This window comes from Lepidochelys kempii, chromosome 1 (genome assembly GCF_965140265.1).
Source record: "Lepidochelys kempii isolate rLepKem1 chromosome 1, rLepKem1.hap2, whole genome shotgun sequence".
Classification (NCBI taxonomy): Eukaryota; Metazoa; Chordata; order Testudines; family Cheloniidae; genus Lepidochelys; species Lepidochelys kempii.
Genome location: NC_133256.1, coordinates 124,175,281 through 124,194,164, shown reverse-complemented (window position 1 = coordinate 124,194,164; position 18,884 = coordinate 124,175,281). Strand labels below are relative to the sequence as shown.

General features: G+C 42.8%; 1 protein-coding gene across 2 annotated transcripts in view; it reads left to right on the top strand.

Moving 5' to 3' along the window:
- Positions 1-18,884, top strand: part of ASMTL (acetylserotonin O-methyltransferase like) — a 51,179-nt gene that overhangs the window by 23,039 nt on the left and 9,256 nt on the right. The window contains exons 7-12 of one of the 2 annotated variants that reach the window (XM_073353970.1): positions 2,523-2,949; positions 6,606-6,768; positions 8,986-9,170; positions 14,156-14,288; positions 15,692-15,835; positions 16,711-16,833. In XM_073353970.1, coding sequence (XP_073210071.1) covers positions 2,523-2,949; positions 6,606-6,768; positions 8,986-9,170; positions 14,156-14,288; positions 15,692-15,835; positions 16,711-16,833 — 1,175 coding nt within the window. The remainder of the gene's footprint in view (positions 1-2,522; positions 2,950-6,605; positions 6,769-8,985; positions 9,171-14,155; positions 14,289-15,691; positions 15,836-16,710; positions 16,834-18,884) is intronic. The other variant, XM_073353979.1, reaches the window with a different exon arrangement.

Sequence of the window (18,884 nt, the reverse complement as noted above, 5' to 3'; positions counted from 1 at the left end):
GGAGGGTGAGAAAACCTGGATTTGTGCTGGAAATGGCCCACCTGATGATCACTTTAGATAAGCTATTACCAGCAGAACAGTGGGGTGGGAGGAGGTATTTTTTCATATTCTCTGTGTATAAATAAAGTCTGCTGCAGTTTCCACGGCATGCATCCGATGAAGTGAGCTGTAGCTCACGAAAGCTCATGCTCAAATAAATTGGTTAGTCTCTAAGGTGCCACAAGTACTCCTTTTCTTTTTGTTTATGTGGTTGTTCTCTCTTGGAACTGAGAGAGGCCAGACAGAAACCCATCTTCTCCTCCAACCCATCCTAATGCAAGTCTCCAATATTGCAACCAGTATAGGTAAGCCAGGCAAGGTGGATTAGTTTATCTTTTGTTTTATGTGAATTTTCCCTGTGTTAAGAGGGAGGTTTATTCCTGTTTTCTGTAACTTTAAGGTTTTGCCCAGAGGGGGATCCTCTGTGTTTTGAATCTGAATACCCTGTAAAGTATTTTCCATCCTGATTTTACAGAGATGATTTTTACCTTTCTTTTTTTTTTTTTTTAAATAAAATCCTTCTTTTAAGAACTTGACTGATTTTTTTCCCATTGTTCCAAGATCTAGGGGTTTGGGTCTTTGATGATTTTGTAAAAAATTGGTTAGGATATTATTCTGAGGCCTTCCCAGGAAAAGGGGTGTGTAGGGCTTGGGGGGATATTTTGAGGGGAAGACGTCTCCAAGTGGTCTCTTTCCCTGTTCTTTGTTTAAAATGCTTGGTGGTGGTAGCATACTGTTCAAGGACAAGGCAAAGTTTGTACCTTGGGAAGTTTTTAACCTAAGCTGGTAAGAATAAGCTTAGGGGGGTCTTTCATGCAGGTCCCCACATCTGTACCCTAGAGTTCAGAGTGGGGAAGGAACCCTGACAGGGGTTCTCTCCTGAATTCCAGTGCTGACTTTTTATCAGATCTTCCCTAGCAAAATAATGTGCTTGCTGTGGGTGGCCACAACATAGCTCATGCATGTCCCCTCAGTGAAAGTCAGAATGGCATTATGCTAGTGGAGTGTTAGTCTGCTTACTGAAAAAAATCTGTTTGTATTAATATATTCATACATAAATAATACTTAGTATTCATATAGCACCTCATGACTTCAAAGTGCTTTACAAACATTCACATTTTCAAAAAGGAATATTTTTGTTGAATATTGTCTCTTTAATAAAAAACAGTTATATACTGTTAAAGTCCAGATAAAATGCAAGATTTAGGAACCAGCATAATGCTATAATTCGTAATAACTGAAAATGGCATATCTGATTTCTCCCCTATTGTACTGGTGCAATAAGAAACTAGTGATTGTAGGAGTGGGGGCAATTCAGAAATCAAATGTTATGGGCTGTGAGAAGGAGTCTATTCTGATTAGACTTAAGGGCCAGATTCAACCAAGCTTACTCTTGTTGAGTAGTAACTTACTCTGCTGGAGGCCCCCAGGACATGTCTACACAGCTTTTTGGAGTGAGCCTCCCAGCATGGATTAACAGACTTGGCTAACGGGGCTCACACTAGCTCTCTAAAAGTAGCTATGTAGACAGCGCTCTGAAGTTGTGGCTGGGACTGGAGCTCAGGCTTTGGAGCCCATCCACCTCCATAGGCTCCAGAGCCCAAGCTCCAACCTGAGCTGCAACTTCAAAGCACTTGCTACACTGCTATTTTTAGAGCACTAGCACAAGCCTGAGTTTGTTGACGTGGGCTGGGAGGGTGTAGTCTTGCCCATTGACCCCAAAGGGTAGGGTAGTACTCCATGTAAGATTAGCAGAATCTGGCCCCATGGTTTTAAACCTTCAGTCTTCAATGGGCTTTGGGATCTGAAAGTTGTGAGGCTGTGATGTAGAAAATGTAGTTCCAAGCAATAGGTTAAACTTTTCCCTTAGACATGTACACAATTCTCATTGAAATCTTTGGCTGTAATTCACCCTGGTCCATGTGGGTAAAATTCCATTTGGCCCAGTGGAATTTGAACGTGTGTGTTTGAAGATATAATGATCCAAAGAAATTTGCAACAATACCCAGTGACTATTGAATCTGGATCTCCAAAATCAGTTTATTTAGGATATATGAAATAATTGCACCAAATTCTTAATTATTATTTATTTTTATATGACTGTAGCACCTAAGAGCACTAGTCTTGGACCAGGATCTCATTTATTTCTGTAGAGTTACACCAGCGTTGAATATGGACTAGTGGGTAAGGATGGCTTTCTCCTTTGAACTCAATTATCTAGAGTTATGTAGTGAAAGAGCAAGCGTTACTGTTGTGATTCAAAAGTTGCAGTGTTGAACCAGGACCGTCACAAATCGGTTTAATCCATCTTTAGCTTTAGCACACTAGTTCAATCAAGGCAAAGTTCTGCCATTTCCATTCTTATAAAACATGTTCATACTCCTGGATTTACAATCCGTACTAAGTGGTTACCACTTTCCTCCATCCCGATATTCACTCTTAACCATTGTCTTAACTAAATGTCTGTATTTTTCCCCCCGCAGGGACAAAGCGGGTGGTTATGGAATCCAGGCCCTTGGTGGAATGTTAGTGGAATATGTTCATGGAGACTTCCTGAACGTGGTCGGCTTTCCTCTGAATCACTTCTGCAAAAAGTTAGCAGAGTTGTATTATCCGCCCCTCAAGCATACTATACAGCATGTCAAGCATGACTCTATCCCCTCCGTCGAGACTTTTGAGAACCTCAGTGATGGAGAGAGTGACTCCTCAAATCCCATGCAGCATAAAAGTGCTAACAAATTAGAGAGGAATGGAGTGCCCCTCTCAGGAGCCATTCATACTCCAGTAAACAGTGGTAGCATCCAGCCTGTTTGTACAGTGGCTGTGGAAAATCAGAGTGGAGTGATGGAATATCCAGCTAAATTCCCATCAAAAATTGTAGAACTTATGGATGGCTTCAGAGCTTCAAAGGTAAAAAAAAAAAAAAAAATACTGCTCCTTGATCTAATCTTCTCTGCACTGGTGAGCTAATACAATTCAAATTTGTATTTTTAAACATTTCTGTGTAGTCTGGAGGTTCTAACAATAAAGGCAGTACAACAGCACTACGCATGTCTATGGGGAACAGCCCCATTCAAACAAATGATCAAATGCATTTATTTTACTCTAATGTTCATTCTGATTCTGTGTGTGTTATGCAAGAGAATGGCATCTCCCAGCCGCTGCACCAGTGACCCTGGGTGTAGTACCAGCGCACCTTCCAGTAAGAGGCTCCAAAACAACAGTAGCCTCGGGGATTTACTGCACTGGGCTAACAAGGGCACCAGAATGCCTAGGGCATTTTGAAAAGTACCTTTTAGTGATGCCAATACTGTCTGTGCATGTTTCCTCATGACCTTCCAAAGCAGCAGCCAGTCATGTGCGGAATAAATTTTGTTATGTGCACCAATGCGGAGGTGAGGTGTGACTCCCCACAGCTCTGTCTCCCCGCAGCAGCACCTGGGCTGGGGGAAATAAGCACCTCTTCCATTGGCAGCTCCGGGCCAGGGCTCGGTTGGGGCTGCGGGAGGGCCACCTCTCCCCCAGGCCATCTCTGCCCCCAGCCACACCAGGTCTGGGGCTGGGCTGGAGAGGGGCGCCTCTCCTGGTCATGGCAGGTCCAGGGCTGGCCCTGAGCGCCTGTGCGGCACTTAATAGGTTACTGCGCAGCTGTGCAGCTTAGTGGGAACCTAGGCAGCAGCATGGAGGGACATCTTCAGAAGTGCCCTTAATAACGAGCACCCTTAGATTTAAGGCAAGTGGCAATGCCCCACTGAAACATAGACCTAGAATGGCACTGAATAAATTCACTAGAGCATTTTACTTCAGATCTGATCCTAACAGGTGCTGAGCACCTGTATCTCCTGTTGATTTCAGAAAGTGGGGGAACAAAGGTGGGAGAGAGGAGGGGCAAGGATCAGGATGGGACAGGGACTGGTATATAAGAGGAAAGAGGTGATTACATAACTGTTAAAATATTATATGTATTTGTACCATTTATTGAGAGAGGATGTAAGACCATTCACAAAGTAACATTTATTTCATAGTAATCAGAAATATTATCTAAAACAACATGTAAATGGTGAGAGAAATATATATTATGGAAATGTCCATAGTGACTCATCTGTGTTGAGATTTGCACTTGAAGTAATATTAAAATTCTTTTTCATTGTAATTATTTGAATTTAACCTCCATGTTTGGCACAATAACACTTCAGAGGGAAACTGAACTTTCTACGTAACTTTTTTTAGTGAATGCTCCCTGTTAACTTCTGCAGAGGAAATACTTCAAAATGCCCCCATTTAAAACAAATATTTTTTATATATATGTATATGTAATGTCTATTGTGCTCTGCCTCAATCCTTTTTCCTTCCATGTATTTGTATTGTAGGTTCCTGTAAGAACCTCCTTCTCTTGATTGCTCAGATGTTGTGTTTTATCTCTACTTTTCACAGAAATACTCTAAGAATCTCTTGTGCGTGAACCAGGCCTGTAGCTTATGATCACAATGCAGTAGCTTGTATCAGAAGGGTAGCCGTATTAGTCTGGATCTGTAAAAGCGGCAAAGAGTCCTGTGGCACCTCCTAGACTAACAGACGTATTGGAGCATAAGCTTTCGTGGGTGAATACCCACTTCGTCAGATGCGTGTAGCTTGTGTTGGGCCTTCATGAAGACATGTACATAGAAGCTAATATTTATGTGCACTCTAGCAGTCAGCTGTGCCTGGAAACAGATAAATGGATAATTTTGAATCACTGCCAGGTTTCCTTCTCAGAGCCAGACTAGTGCAGCTAAAGAAAAGGTGACAGCAGTAAAGAAAGAGAAGATGAAATAAATGCCAAGTATTCTAACTAGAAACAGAGAGAGATGTGGTCTCTTCACAAAACTCTGAACCAGAAACTCCTGGGGTGAAATCCTGGCCCCACTGAAGACAATGGGAGGTTGCTGTTGACTTCACTGGGCACAGGATTGGATTGTTAAAGTCAAATCCCAATTTTGACTCTGACTCTGTGACCTTGGGCAAATCTCATCCTATGTCTGCCTGCACTGCCCCTTCTGTAAAATGGAGACAATAATGTTGTGAAGCTAGTTAGTTTGTAAAATGCTTCGAAGACTGAAAGTGTAAGATAAACTGTAATTAAATTCAATTTAATTTGACCTTTACGTAGGTTCAGAGCCCTCACAATGCAGGCTGAAATCAACTACAAGTGAGAAAAACCTAATAATCATCTTTATTAAAATGATGTCTAGGAACTTTTTGCTTGGTCCTGCACTCAGTGAGGTCAATGAAAGTTCAGGGTTAAATTTGGTTTGGTTTAGTTCCTCTGTGGCTGTACAGAACCCAGCACATCTTGAATGGGACCGTTGGGTGCTCTCATAATATAAATACTGGCTCTATTTGCTAATGTTATGCCAATGACCTAATTTTCAGTCCTGACTTACAACTCAGAGGCCTTGAGCTGGCCGTTAATCATCTTCCACTACTACAAAGAAACTGTTTAAACACCTGCTGTGAACCTTCCCTCTCTCTGGTTAAACCTAATAACTTTTTTACAAAACAGTGTACATTTTTGAATGCCGCAATGATTTGGAACATGCATTAAAAACAAGAATCATATTGTTAAATTTAGGCAGGCATGTTAATTTTTGTGGCATTTTGGAGACAGTCTCAATTGTATATACCACCTTCACCCCCAAAATAATAAACATTTTAAATATAAAAATCACGAATAGGAAGCCCCTAAATTTCAGCTGCAATTTTTCCATCTGATTTTTAACAGAATTTCAACTCTTTTCTTCCCTCTCCACTCTATGTTGATTTTTTTTTTTACTTTTATAATTCCTCAGAAACACTATTAATTGAAGGCACAGTATTGCAACCTAATCTCAGCTATGAAGGTGCATGTTGCATAATATGAAAATTCTTCTCCAATACAAGCATGTACTGTATAAGTTTAGTTAAGGTGTTCAAGGTACACAGATATATATGCTTGTGATTTTCTGTTTTTGTTTTGTTTTTAGAAAATTAGTATGGCATGAATTATAGCTATTAAAATAAAAAAGTACATTTTGAAGAAATTTCAAATTATTGTCTTAGGTAAATCAACTTAGATTTGATGTGTTTTCTCTATGGCCTCAATTCCGAAGCATACTTAAGCACACGCTGACTTCATGAAACATGCTTAAAGCTAGTCATGTGCTTAAGTATCCTGATGAATAAGAGTCTAAGACACAAAACCTGAAGTAAGCATTTCAGGTTCTTTCAACCAGTAATTTTTTTTGTTTTTCACGTAACATTGTTGGCAAAGATGCTGATATCTCTCGTTTGATGCCGGGAACAAACTGTCCCAGAAGTAGCAGGGCTGAACTGAAATTTTCTGCAGGAGAAAATTCAACAGACTCAAGCAATTCTTAAGTTCTTTGGCATGGGTTTGTCTTCACACAACTACTATATTCTGAACTTAATTCATACCTCTAGAAAGTTTTCCAGAATATTTGTACTTTTGTTTTAAAACAGACGTGTGTTATTTTTTTAGTTGTAGTAATTTTTAATTTAACTCACTAATGCATATTTCATATACACAGGCTTTGTTTGTGGCCTCTAAACTGAAAGTGTTTGATCTTCTGAAAGATAAATGTATACTGAAGCCTGTGGATGTTGCCAATAAGATAGAAGCCTCTGTGTGTGGAACAGAAAGACTGCTCGATGCTTGTGCTTCTCTTGGATTGCTGGAGAAAACCCATCAAGGTGACTTTTTACTGTAAAACAATTCATGTGTAGGGGGACTGGGAGAGATGGAAGAAGGAACTTCTAATGTATTATTGTCCATTGTGAAACTAAGCTGTTTGTACCTGTTCACTGGGGCTGTACAGGAAACTTCCATTACTAGTCCTTGGCAAATTAAACTGTTGTTAATTATTATTAATAATAATAATTTTGTTTATTATGATAGTACTTACGAGCTAGTGAAGATCGGGACCCCATTGCACTGTGCAAACACAAAGAAGTAACCTCAAAGCGCTTGAAATCTAAACAAACAAGACAGACCGTGTAGGAGAAGGGGTCTAACACAAAAGCAGTGTGAAGGCAGCAAATGGCATGTTCCATGACTTTTTTGGAGGGGTGTGTAGGTTTAGTTAGGAGGGGATCAAAGTCAAATCAAAATTTCCCCAAGCCAATGACTCGTTTTGCTGAGGGGATCAGCTCAGTGGAAAAGGGAAGGGGAGCTTAGGGGATGGAGCAGAGGAGAAGAGAGGCAAGTGTGGAGTGAAGTTGAGGTGAATAGACTGTTACGGAGTGGGAGGAGGAGAGGCCATGTTAGAGTAAACACCCAATCAGCACAGGGCAGAGACAGTCAAGTCAAAATGTAGAACTATCCTCTGCATGTCCAGAGATTCCTGCTGTAGCTGCTTCTGCCCCTGCCAGGTGGGGTGTCTGGCTGGCTTCTCTCTGCAGCTTTCCTCCAAAGCCATTTGCTCCCATAATGGGGGAAGAGAGGTTTCCGCTGCACAGTTATGGGTCCAGGAGGATGTTGGGAGGAGGGGTGGCCCTGGTTGTGTTGCATTTTGCCACCCTCACTCCCTTTGCCCCAGTTCCTGTTTTGGCTGCCTCTGCTCCTGCCTGCTGCTGTCTCAGTGTGGGTCAAACAACAAGGGACAAATTTTGCTCTGAGTTTACACTCTTGCAGAACCACTGATTTCTGTAGTGTAGCCATGGATGTGACGGAGAGAAGACTTTCAGAATGTGGCACTGAAACTGGACAAGAGTCAACTATTGCAGCTTATAATTGCCAATATTTTAAGATACAAACAGGTGATGGAACAATTAAGAAGTTCAGCCTTCCCTTTTCAATCTGCACTACATAATTTCAAGCTCCCAGATATACATCACTTAATAATAAACCTTTTAAAGATGATGAAAAGGTGCCTAGCAAAGGAAACCCTTGAGCAACTCAACAACTGATTTTTGTTAAGAACAAAGCCCTTAAGGAAGAATGCAGATGGAGAGAGGCTTAACTGCATATGAATGAAGAACAGTGTGGAAAGGGGAGGAATAAGATTCAAAGGCAAGTGTATCATGGGGACGGGAGAATCCCACGGGGGGCTTCTCCCGCTTCTGGGAGCCTGTGAGGCAGCTGCTCTCCAGGCAGGGAACTGCTAGTGGAGCTGACAGACAGGACCCTCAACCCACCCCATCAACTCCCCACACACATACTACCTGCCTTAGGTCGATGGAAGTGCTCCTGGCGAGGATACACACCACTGACCCAAGGAGGATAGTGTGGACATGCACCACCGCAGAAATCACTGCAGAGGCTGTAAATCGATCTAATATAGGTCATCTTAGGTTTGTAGTGTAGATATACCCTATGCTTGTACAGCCCCCAGTACAGTGACACTCCAATCCTGATTGGGGCCTTTGAGAGTTGCCATAAAATAAATATTCACTACTACACGTTACTTATTGGCTTTTAAAATCCAATTTAAAAAAGGGAGCACTTTTCATTTCACAATCAGAGACACATTACGAGCAGGGAGGTGGGCTTTTCTCAGTAATAACTTCTGGTTTGTGTCACATCTGTAACGTGAAAAGCAAGAACATCTAAATGTATTCTTTGGTATTTTAACTGCAAACTGCTGTTTTGTGTTGAACTTGCTGTGATGTAGATAACATATGACTATGCAAATCAACCGGACAGTGTGTACAGACTGAACAAAGCAAATGTAATTTGATTTTTTTTTAAAGTAAACATGTTGCAGATCAAGAGGCAGGTCTTCAGCTGGTGTAAATCTGCTAGAGTCAGTGGAGCTGTCCATCCTACACCAGTGGAGAATCTTACCGCAAACATTTAACTGAAAATCATACTCATTTGTATAGCAAAACTAGTCACTAGTTACATGGCTGCTGCTACAACACTGCAAAAAACTAGTTAACAGGTTTTGGGTTTTTTATTTGCCACTTAAGGTTACAGTAATACAGATTCAGCGAACACATATCTGGTGTCAGACAGAGAATATTCACTTCATGGCTACATTATCCACTCTAATGATCGCCTTTGGCATCTCTTTACACACCTGGAGGTTGCTGTCAAAGAGGGGACCATGCAGACCCATCAGGCTTTTGGAAAGGAAACAGAGGACTTGTTTCAGGTAATGCGGACTCTGGTCCTTATTTTGTCTTTATGCTACTTGTGCACTGAAGAACAGGAAATAATTATCAAGTTGGAAAAACCATAGGGCCCAGAAAAATTGACTAATGAGAATTGTAGATTGAGCATGTCATCACACAGATTATCATAATCTAGGAATGTAAATAAACTATCAGAACTGTCTCAAATACCAATGACAGGTTTCAGAGTAACAGCCGTGTTAGTCTGTATTCGCAAAAAGAAAAGGAGTACTTGTGGCACCTTAGAGATTAACCAATTTATCTGAGCATGAGTTTTTGTGAGCTACAGCTCACTTCATCGGATACATACTGTGGAAACTACAGAAGACATTATATACACAGAGACCATGAAACAATACCTCCTCCCACCCCACTCTCCTGCTGGTAATAGCTTATCTAAAGTGATCATCAAGTTGGGCCATTTCCAGCACAAATCCAGGTTTTCTCACCCTCCGCGCCCCCCCCCCCCCACACACAAACTCACTCTCCTGCTGGTGATAGCCCATCCAAAGTGACCACTCTCTTTAATATATTCGACTCTTTAAGGTCCTGCTCCCATTGAAGTCAATGGCAAAACTCATGAAGTGAGCTGTAGCTCACAAAAGCTTATGCTCAACTAAATTGGTTAGTCTCTTAGGTGCCACAAGTACTCGTTTTCTTTTTGCAAATACAGACTGACACGGCTGCTACTCTGAAATGTGCAGGATCGGGCCCTGGGGTGCTGAGGCAATTGGAATGTCACAGTACAGTTACCAAAACCCAGAATTAATATCTACAATGTATGTACTTCATCTCTCCTGAAAGCTTGTCATCCAAAACTGATTTCAGCAGAAAACCAAAAATATTTCAGCATTTTTATAGTTGAACTGAGATAAGAGCTTAATTTTGCTCCTGACCAGAATCTGCTTAGACACCAAACTTATTCTTCCTTTATCTGAGCATGTCTATAAATCTGCCTTGCTTTGATTCAAAGATTTTCACAATTCTCCATCCCTTGACTCTCCCTCTTAAGTATTTGTCTCATTTATTTCCATCTCATGTACAATTTGGGTCATATGTATCATGCCGTTTGTAGCTTTGCAAGGACTGCACAATTTACCCCTTTGCCAATATTCTCTTTGCACTACAAACATCCTAGAAAGGCCACTCCCCGGGCATATTTTCTCTCGCACTTTGTGCGCCTGTCACAGAAGGGGGCTGTAGTTGATGGGGGATGGGAAAGCAGAGTGCATGCAGCAGAATGGGTGGCAGAGGTCCAGGACCTAATGGATTGTCTGTGTAGAAGAAGCTTGGAGGAGTGTAGGGACTAGGAGATTCTTTCTGCAAGGAGCTGAGCTCCTCTTGGGAGGCGTTGGACACCCTCAACTCCCACAGACCTCAGGGTCCTGAGGTTGCGAGGGCCTAAAATGTATAGGGCCTTGCAATCAATGAACACCTGGATTTGAACCTAGAAATGAATAGGGGGCCAGAGTCTCTGGGAACAGGTGTAACACGTTAACACTGCTAAGCAAATGGGCTCATACATTCTTTGCTGGCTGTATAGTCCAAGCAGTTTTCGGCATAGCCCTATACAGAAGGTATTAAAGCAATCTGTTCTAGAGGTCACAGTGTCATGCGTAACTGTAGCAAGGGCCATATGAATGTGGGAGACAAACAGCTGCTTGCTCTAAGTGGCTCAAAAGCTACAAAAGTGGGAAGCAGGCACACTGTGCAGTCTCCTCAGCCAGTCCTATGTTGTGGTCTTCCTCTTCAAAGCCTTCAGCCAACCTCCTAAGGACTGCCCTGGATGGGAGAATATTGACCTGAAGACACTGAGCAGCCCAATCAGGTGCTTGCATGAACTTGGGAGATCAGAATGCACTTCTTCCCTGTGCACTGTGACAGCAGTAGAGATCAGTTGATGCACTGTCATTTCCAGGCTCTAGATTTGAATATTGGGAAGCCAGGGGCAGCTATTTCCATTGAAAAGCCCTCACCTCTGGAATGTGCTTCCTACATTCACCTGGTACACTGTGCCAAGGTCAGACTCTGATAAAGCCCAGCTGTTTGCTCAGGTTTCACCCATATGTTTGAAGGGTAAGACTGAGTCTGTTTGCTTTCACATCAGTCAGTTACTCTTGTTCTGTGTGTAACATTTATGTAGGTGTGCTTAGAGGGATGGTGAGAGGCTTAGTTCATGATTTTTAAAAATGTGCCAATCTCCTCTCACCCAAGAAACTTAGCGTTTTATAGGCATTAGCTAATTAATGCTGCCAGCGTCATTTAGGTAAGTATTCTCATTTTACAGTTGCACAAACTGTGGCATGCGTAGGGTAAGTGACTCAGTTCTGGTTTCACAATGAGTCAGTAGCAATGCCAAGACTAGCACTTCGATCTCGTCTGGTCTCTATCTACTAGGCATTTATTTATTTTTATTTCATTTCCCTATAATAGTCTTCCCAAATTCCTCTTTTCTAAACTTCAAGGAATCAGGAATGCTATAGCCAAACTTCTCTCTGCCTCAGGAAGGAGATCATATTCCTTCTTAGATGGCCTAGAATTCAACTGCAAACTGCCTTCCTGGTTTTCCAAACTCTTTGGGCTTTCTCCACACACTTTAGCTGCCTTTCTCTAGCCTGATCAGTAGTCTGCTTCTATCTACACTACCATCTTTTCTCTGTCTCTTCTCAGTTGAAAGGGTGGGACACACTCGCTTCTTCAACTGTCTGTCTGGGATTTCCCCGCCCCCCCTTTCGCTCAGAGCCAGTTAGCCTCTCTGAAATGATAGATTAATACCAAAATGTACTCTGTTCTGCTGGAGCCCAGGAAAGCAATCTGTTAAGAAGCCATTTCTTTTCTTTGTATGACTTCCAGTTACATAATGCCTGCTAAGAAGTTCCTGCTGACAAAGGATTATAGATATAAATAAATGTCAGCATTCAGTGAAAACAACTGGGAAACATAGCAGGAAAAATACAACCCAAAAACAATTTAGAAGCAAAGATTCACTCCTTTCTCTCAAAATAAGTTTACAGTATAAACAGACAACTAACTCTCTGGAATGGAGCTTAATTATTGTATAAATTCATATGCCACAGGTATAACTGGTTAAAGAAAGCATTTTGTTATCCCCTGATGGATTGCCTCTTTCTCTGCCATAGTGCCCTAGCTCCAGCCAGCAGGGGTGCTCAAGCTGGATTCCCATAGTTATAAAAGAGGGGGACGTTGGTGGATCATTTTTTGGACGGTCTCCAGGACTCTGAAGCTTGGTCCAAAATAATTAGCATTTGGTGAACTTCCTAGCATGCTAGAAAAGACCTTTGTTTGATCATGTTTTTGGAGTGGGCGAGGGTATGCTTCCCGCAATGATGAAGGGGTGGAAAGCACTTGTAGATGGCTGGCTGGCTAGTTCCTATTGAACTGATCATTTAAAATCTGCTTAGACTGAGTTATTAGAGAGACTGGCTGGGTGAGGTAATATCTTTTATTGGACAACTTCAGCTAGTGAAAGAGAGAAGCTTTTGAACAGCACAGAGCTCTTCTTCAGGTCTGGGAAAGGTACTCAGCGTGTCACAGCTAAATACAACATGTAACAGATGTTAACTACTTAAGCTAAACAATCTATTATTATTAAAGAGACCATTCAAAGTGAAGTGAACAGGTAATACCTCTGCAGTCATATGACAAAAAAGGGGGGTTACAAATTGTTGTAATAAGCCATATATCCAGTGTCTTATTAAGACAATGATTTTTAAGGTCTAGCAAAGTTACAAACTTAAGCTCCCAGGCTCATGGTTTTCAAGGTGTTGTGCAGGTCCCTTTTGAGGATGAGGGCTGAGAAGTCAGATATGGAGTGATTTCTTCTGTGAAAAGTCTTCGCCCACTGGTGTTAAGGTGTGTTTGGCTTTTTCCTGTGTAGGTTCATTTGAGAGCGTGGTGATTATCTGGTTTCACCCACAGAGGAGTTGTTGGAGCATTTGGTGCACTGGATGAGGTACACCACATGTTGTGATAGGCATGTATAGGACCCATGGATGTTGAAAGGCGTGTTGTGGGGGTACTGATCATCGTAGCAATGGAGGTATGGCTGCAGGTTTTGCACCTGTTCTGGAAGGATCTGGTGCCACTTTAAGTTTGTGGGTACTGGTCTATGGGGAGCTTGTTTCTGATGTTTAGCGTGGGTTGTAATTGATACCCCATACAAGTTCCAGTGTTTGGTGGTAGGTGACAACTAAGGGTGTGCGGTTAGAGGGTTTTTTCACTTCTGTATTGAAGCAGGTTCTCTTAGGGTATTTGGGTGGCCTCTTCGATGATGCAACTTACTTTCCTGGTGGAATGTCATTATTTGGTGAAGGTGGCTTTAAGTGTGCTAAGGTGTGTATCCCGGACTTTCTCCTCGGAGAACATTCTGTGGTATCTGAGTTCCTGGCTGTAGATAACCCATTTCTTGGTATGTTTGAGGTGGTTACTAAATATGTGAAGGTAGGTGCGGTGATTCATGGGTTTCTTGCGTGTAGCTGTCTGTAGGGTTCCATTGCTGAAGCTGATCGTGGTGTCCAGGAAGTTGATGCTGGTGTAGGAGTGTTCTAGAGAGAGTTTGATGGATGGGTGGTGGCTGCTGAAGTTGTGATGGAAATCTGTTGTCAGCAATGTGTTAACTAGTTTTGCGAAACAATCTGTTCCACCTTGTATTTAGCTGTGACACTCTGCATACGTTTCCCTGACCTGAAGAAGAGCTCTGTGTAACTCGAAAGCTTGTCTCTTTCACCAACGAAACTTGGTCCAATAAAAGATATCACTTCACCCATCTTGTCTCTCTCCTATTCTGGGACCAATGCAGCTACAACAACACTGGCAAACAACATAGATTGAGTTATGGTGTTAATGGTGTGGTAGAGCACCGAGACCCTTGGATAGGCATATTTTCCGTTGTTTAAATCGCAATAAATTAAGTGCATAAGTAAAATCTTTGTATTCTGTTTTTAAGGATTCCAGTTATCACAGTGTGGAGGCAAAGCAGCGTTTCATGACTGCCATGCACAGCATTGCCAAATTGACAGCAAGAGATGTGGCAACAGCTTTTGATCTTTCACAGTTTAGATCTGTCTGTGATTTGGGAGGTATTGCTACTACACTGACTTTTATGCAAGTTAATGACATTTATGTACATCATAGTTTTAAGAAAATCTAATCAAAAATTACAATTGTTGCTCTCTAACTGGTAAATTTTCTGCTGTTATTAGCTCTGATAAAAAGCTCAAATGAAGTTAAATGGAAGTACACTAGCTTAAAATATTGTTCATTTACTTTGAGTATGGCTGTTAAGACGGGGGAGGGGGGTCCCCCAGGAGAAGCAGTGTGGTTCAGTAGCTGGGACTGGGAATTCTGTTTCCAGCTCTTCCATTTCCAGCTCTGCCATGTGATCTTCACATATTAATTATGTCAAGATTTCAGAAATGATTATTGACATTTGGATGCTGCTATTTTTGGTGTAAAACTTGAGTCATTTTAAAGAGGCCTGCTTTACAGAGGATTTACAGAGCATTTTCTAAAATCCGGGGCCCTTTCAGGTGTCTTATATTGGACACCCAAAATCACAAATCACTCTTGAAAATTTTGACCTTGGTCACTTGTAAAATGCTTACCCACCCGTGTAAAGAACTTGGAAAAGCACTATGGAAGTGCTAAGTATTAAACTGATCAGAGTGAAAATTGTAATTGAATTCAGAAAATTTAAAAACTTTCAGTGACAAAATCTCTAGTGGGATAAAAATCCAAGATGGCCCCCACAAGTATTTGGTATTGTTTTGTAGCTTAGCACTGCAGTGTCCCAGTTACAGTCCTCAAGGGGATCCAAGTGGAGAACCGCGATTCTCCAGGGCTCGCTGTGTGTAGGAATCAGCGTGGGGTTAATGCTGTTCCTAGCTGTGCCTCCACCTCCACTGAGAGGGTGTGTAATGCAGGCGAAAGCTTGCCGAGAAGAGAGCTGCTGAGAGAACGGTGCTGCCCAGGGGGTGGGAGGGTGGACAGCGCATAGGGACCAGCACACTGCACGGTTGGAAATGCTTTTACCAGTGAACTTCCACAGAGTTTGGAGCTCCTACTCCTTTGCTTGCGTCCTTTGCCCCCCAACAGGAGCACTATTCAAACTATACAAGAATTACCTTGCAGTGGTAATAATGCCTAGCTCTTCTTATAGGACTCTTCATCCATAGATTACAAAGGAGGTTTGTAATATGCCATTAACCTTGGGGAAACTGAGGCACAGAGACAGGAAGTGACTTGCCCACATTCATCCAGCAGGCTAGTGGCAAAGACAAGAATAGAACCTAGGTCTCCTTAGTCCCACTCCAGACCTGTGTCCACTAGGCCACACTAGCTCCCAAGTCCCTTTATAGAGTCTCTTGGCTACCCCCATCCTTAACTGAGGGCTGTTGTGTTCAGGTAAGGTACAATATGAACTTGTAAAATGTCTGCAGATACAAAGGAAAAGGTTCACTTAGTTATTTTTTACTTACTACAGGTTGCACTGGAGTTCTGGCCCATGAGCTAGTACAAAAAAACCCAAACCTAAACGTCACTGTATTTGACCTTCCAGACGTTATTGCAAATGTCTCTTGCTTTCAGCCTTCAGGACAGCACATAACTCCAGTGGCGTTCACAGCAGGTAACTAACCATTAGGCTGCCAATCCTGGTTCACTGTGCAGCATGGAGGGAGCACACTGGTCTGCTCCAGCGAAAGTGTGAGCAGAAGCTATGTCTGGGGGCAAGCAAGGTTAAGCACAAGGCAGAATCCTCCATGTTGAGTGAAAGTCTTGGGTCTTTGCATGTTCCTTCATTTCCTCATAAGATGGCAGGGTAAAAAGAGACAGGGTGAGAGTGGAGAATAGTGGTGACTGAGGAGACATGGCTTAAGCAACACCAGTGAAGGGCCTGGCTGGACACTCCTCCCGTCTATGCCGGATTAATTTGCTTGAGGATACTTCCATTACCATCACAATTCCATTTCACTTCTTGACTCGGGCTTCTACACGGTTCACAAACTACAGCATTCTTGATATGAATTGTCCTTCTCTCACTATGTCTTCTGTAACTGCAGATCAAAATATTACATGTGTAGCACAGTGCATAACCTGTGCTGAAGTCTTTATTCATGACTTCATGTCTTCTTAACTATTGAAATTCCCTTTACTTTGGCTCATCAGTTCTGAGTTCTGAATTCCAGCAAATGTAGGAAGCTGCATACAGAAAAACCTGTCCCCATCACCTCTACTGGCTCCCTATTTATTTTAGGATGCAAGTTTTGGTTCCCCTCCTTGTTTCTAAAACGTTTCATGGACTTGCTAACTGGAGCAGAAGAAAGTTCAAAATCAAATGTACATTAAAACTAAACTGACACTGAAATGATCTTACGTGAAATTATCTTGTATGTTCTGCACCCTAAACTACATCCATGCTATAAATAAACATAAATTTCCCCCTAAATATCTTTCACTTTACTTCATAGAATTGTATCATACCAAATATACATTTTCTAACAGGTGATTTCTTCAAAGATAATCTTCCAGAAGCAGATCTTTACATCCTTTCACTAATTCTACATGACTTGAATGATGAAAAGATTCACATATTGTTAAGCAAAATATCAGCTATTTGCAAACCAGGTAAGGGTTTTTCATCTTGTGGGTTTTTTTTTTTTTTCCTTAGAGCATGTCTACACTGGCAAGTTTCTGATCGACAAGTTATACCACTTTTATTAAAGAGCTAGAATTAAACCATTGTTGTGTGTCCACGCTGTGCTCCTTGTGATGGTGGAGCGCATCCACATTAGCAGCTCTTGCAATGGCAAAGAGAGCAGTGCTTGTGGTAGCTATCCCACTGTGCAACTGGTATCAGGGTACTTTGGGAATGGTTTGCAATGCCTCATAGGGGCAGGCACAGCATGTGCATCCTACTACGTTGCCAGTTGCTTTTCAACTGAAGTGGGGAGGGGGGCAGAGTGTGTGACAGGGAGTGTGTGTGTGTATGGAGGGGGGGAGGGAGAGAGAGAGTGTGTTTTGGGAGACAGAGAGTGTCTCAGCATGCTGTCTTGTAAGTTCAGTCCTGAGGCAGGGGGAGGGGGAAACCCCCGCCTCCCTCCCCAGCTCTCTGCACAGCAACTGCCTCTGTTCAACAGCAGGAGCATTCCACATTAATGGTTTGCTTTGTGTCCCAGAGCAGATCAGAAAGGGAGCTTTGAAATGGGAGAGGCACATGTCTCCATTTCAAAACAGTGAGTAAAGCAGCCACTTGTGGGATTATGGGACACTTCCGGAGGCCAGTTGAGTGCTTTCTGCACAGTAATGTGTTTACACTGCCAATAACAGCGCTGGAGCCTTCTGCACTTTAAGGCTTATGACTCTCATGGAGGTGTGTTTTTTTTTTTTTGCAACGCTGCAACTGAGGAGTTTCTGCACACTAAGGGGCTTGGCAGTGTGTACACCTCAGGAGTTACACCGCAGAAAGCTGCTTTACTGCGCAGAAACTTGCCAGTGTAGACAAGGCCTTAGTGTTTACAGTATAGTGCTTAATAGCAGAAGGATTTTATGGGTAGTGGGTTACAATGTCTCCAATTAAAGATGAACATGTCTGTCATCAATTTTTTCTTCCCCATCTTAAAATAGAATCCTTTACAAATTGTGTTATGGCACAACTTACTAAGAAGTGTAAAGTTATCAAGGCTGTCATTGTACAAAGGAACCATCAATTCACTTATTTATATTTAACTTCTAAATCGATCATCTATATAAAAAATTATACCTATTTTGATGGTGTCTCTCTCCCACCCCCCCATGTTAGTGTTGCTTTCCATCATCGACCTGAGCCTGTAAACACTTACGCATATGCTTATATTAACTCATGAGCGTAGTGCCATTGAACTCAATGGGATTACTCATGTGCATAAAGTTAAATGTGCATAAATGTTTTCAGGATCAGGGCCTTTGATGGTAAACTCTTCAGGAGACAGGCTGTTTTTGGGGGAGGTGGGGGAGAGCTTGGGCAGTTGTGCTCTCGGAGTTTGGGGTGGCAAAAAACCTAGAGCCAGCCCTGTCCAGAAATAGGAATCTCACATATGCCCAGAGCTGTCCCTAGGGTACAGCAAATCGGGGCGACTGCCCCAGGGCCTGGGCTTTGGGGGCCGGGTGCTTCATGAGGAGGCAGGAGGGGTGATGATGCGGGGGGGCGAAGAAGAGCCCCCCTACCAACCTCTCCCTCCCCCAGTGTCTCCTGCTCACTGGCAGGCTCCGCCGATCAGCACCTCCCCCTCCCTCCCAGCACCTACCACCGATCAGCTGTTTTGCCATGACTGGAGGCGCTGAGGGGGAGGGCAGAGGAGCGAGGGCGCCACACACTCGGGGGAGGGGGCGGAACTGTGTGGGGAAGAGGCGGTGAGGGGGCAGGAAGAGGCGGGGCAGGGGTCGGAAGAGGTGTGGTGGGGTGGAGCCTTGGGGGAAGGGGTGGAGTGCGGGCAGGGCCATAGAAACTCAGCGCCTATGTCCTGGGCCCTGCACTCACCTAGGGACGGCCCTGCACTCCTGTAGGGATGGCCCTGCATATGCTGTACCATATCATACGCAAAATATAAAAATACCAAAGGAAGGAGGGAACTAGTAGTAGGACTGAGGTGGGGAAAGGTGATAACCAAATAACCTCATTTGTCAGTAACTCTTCATGT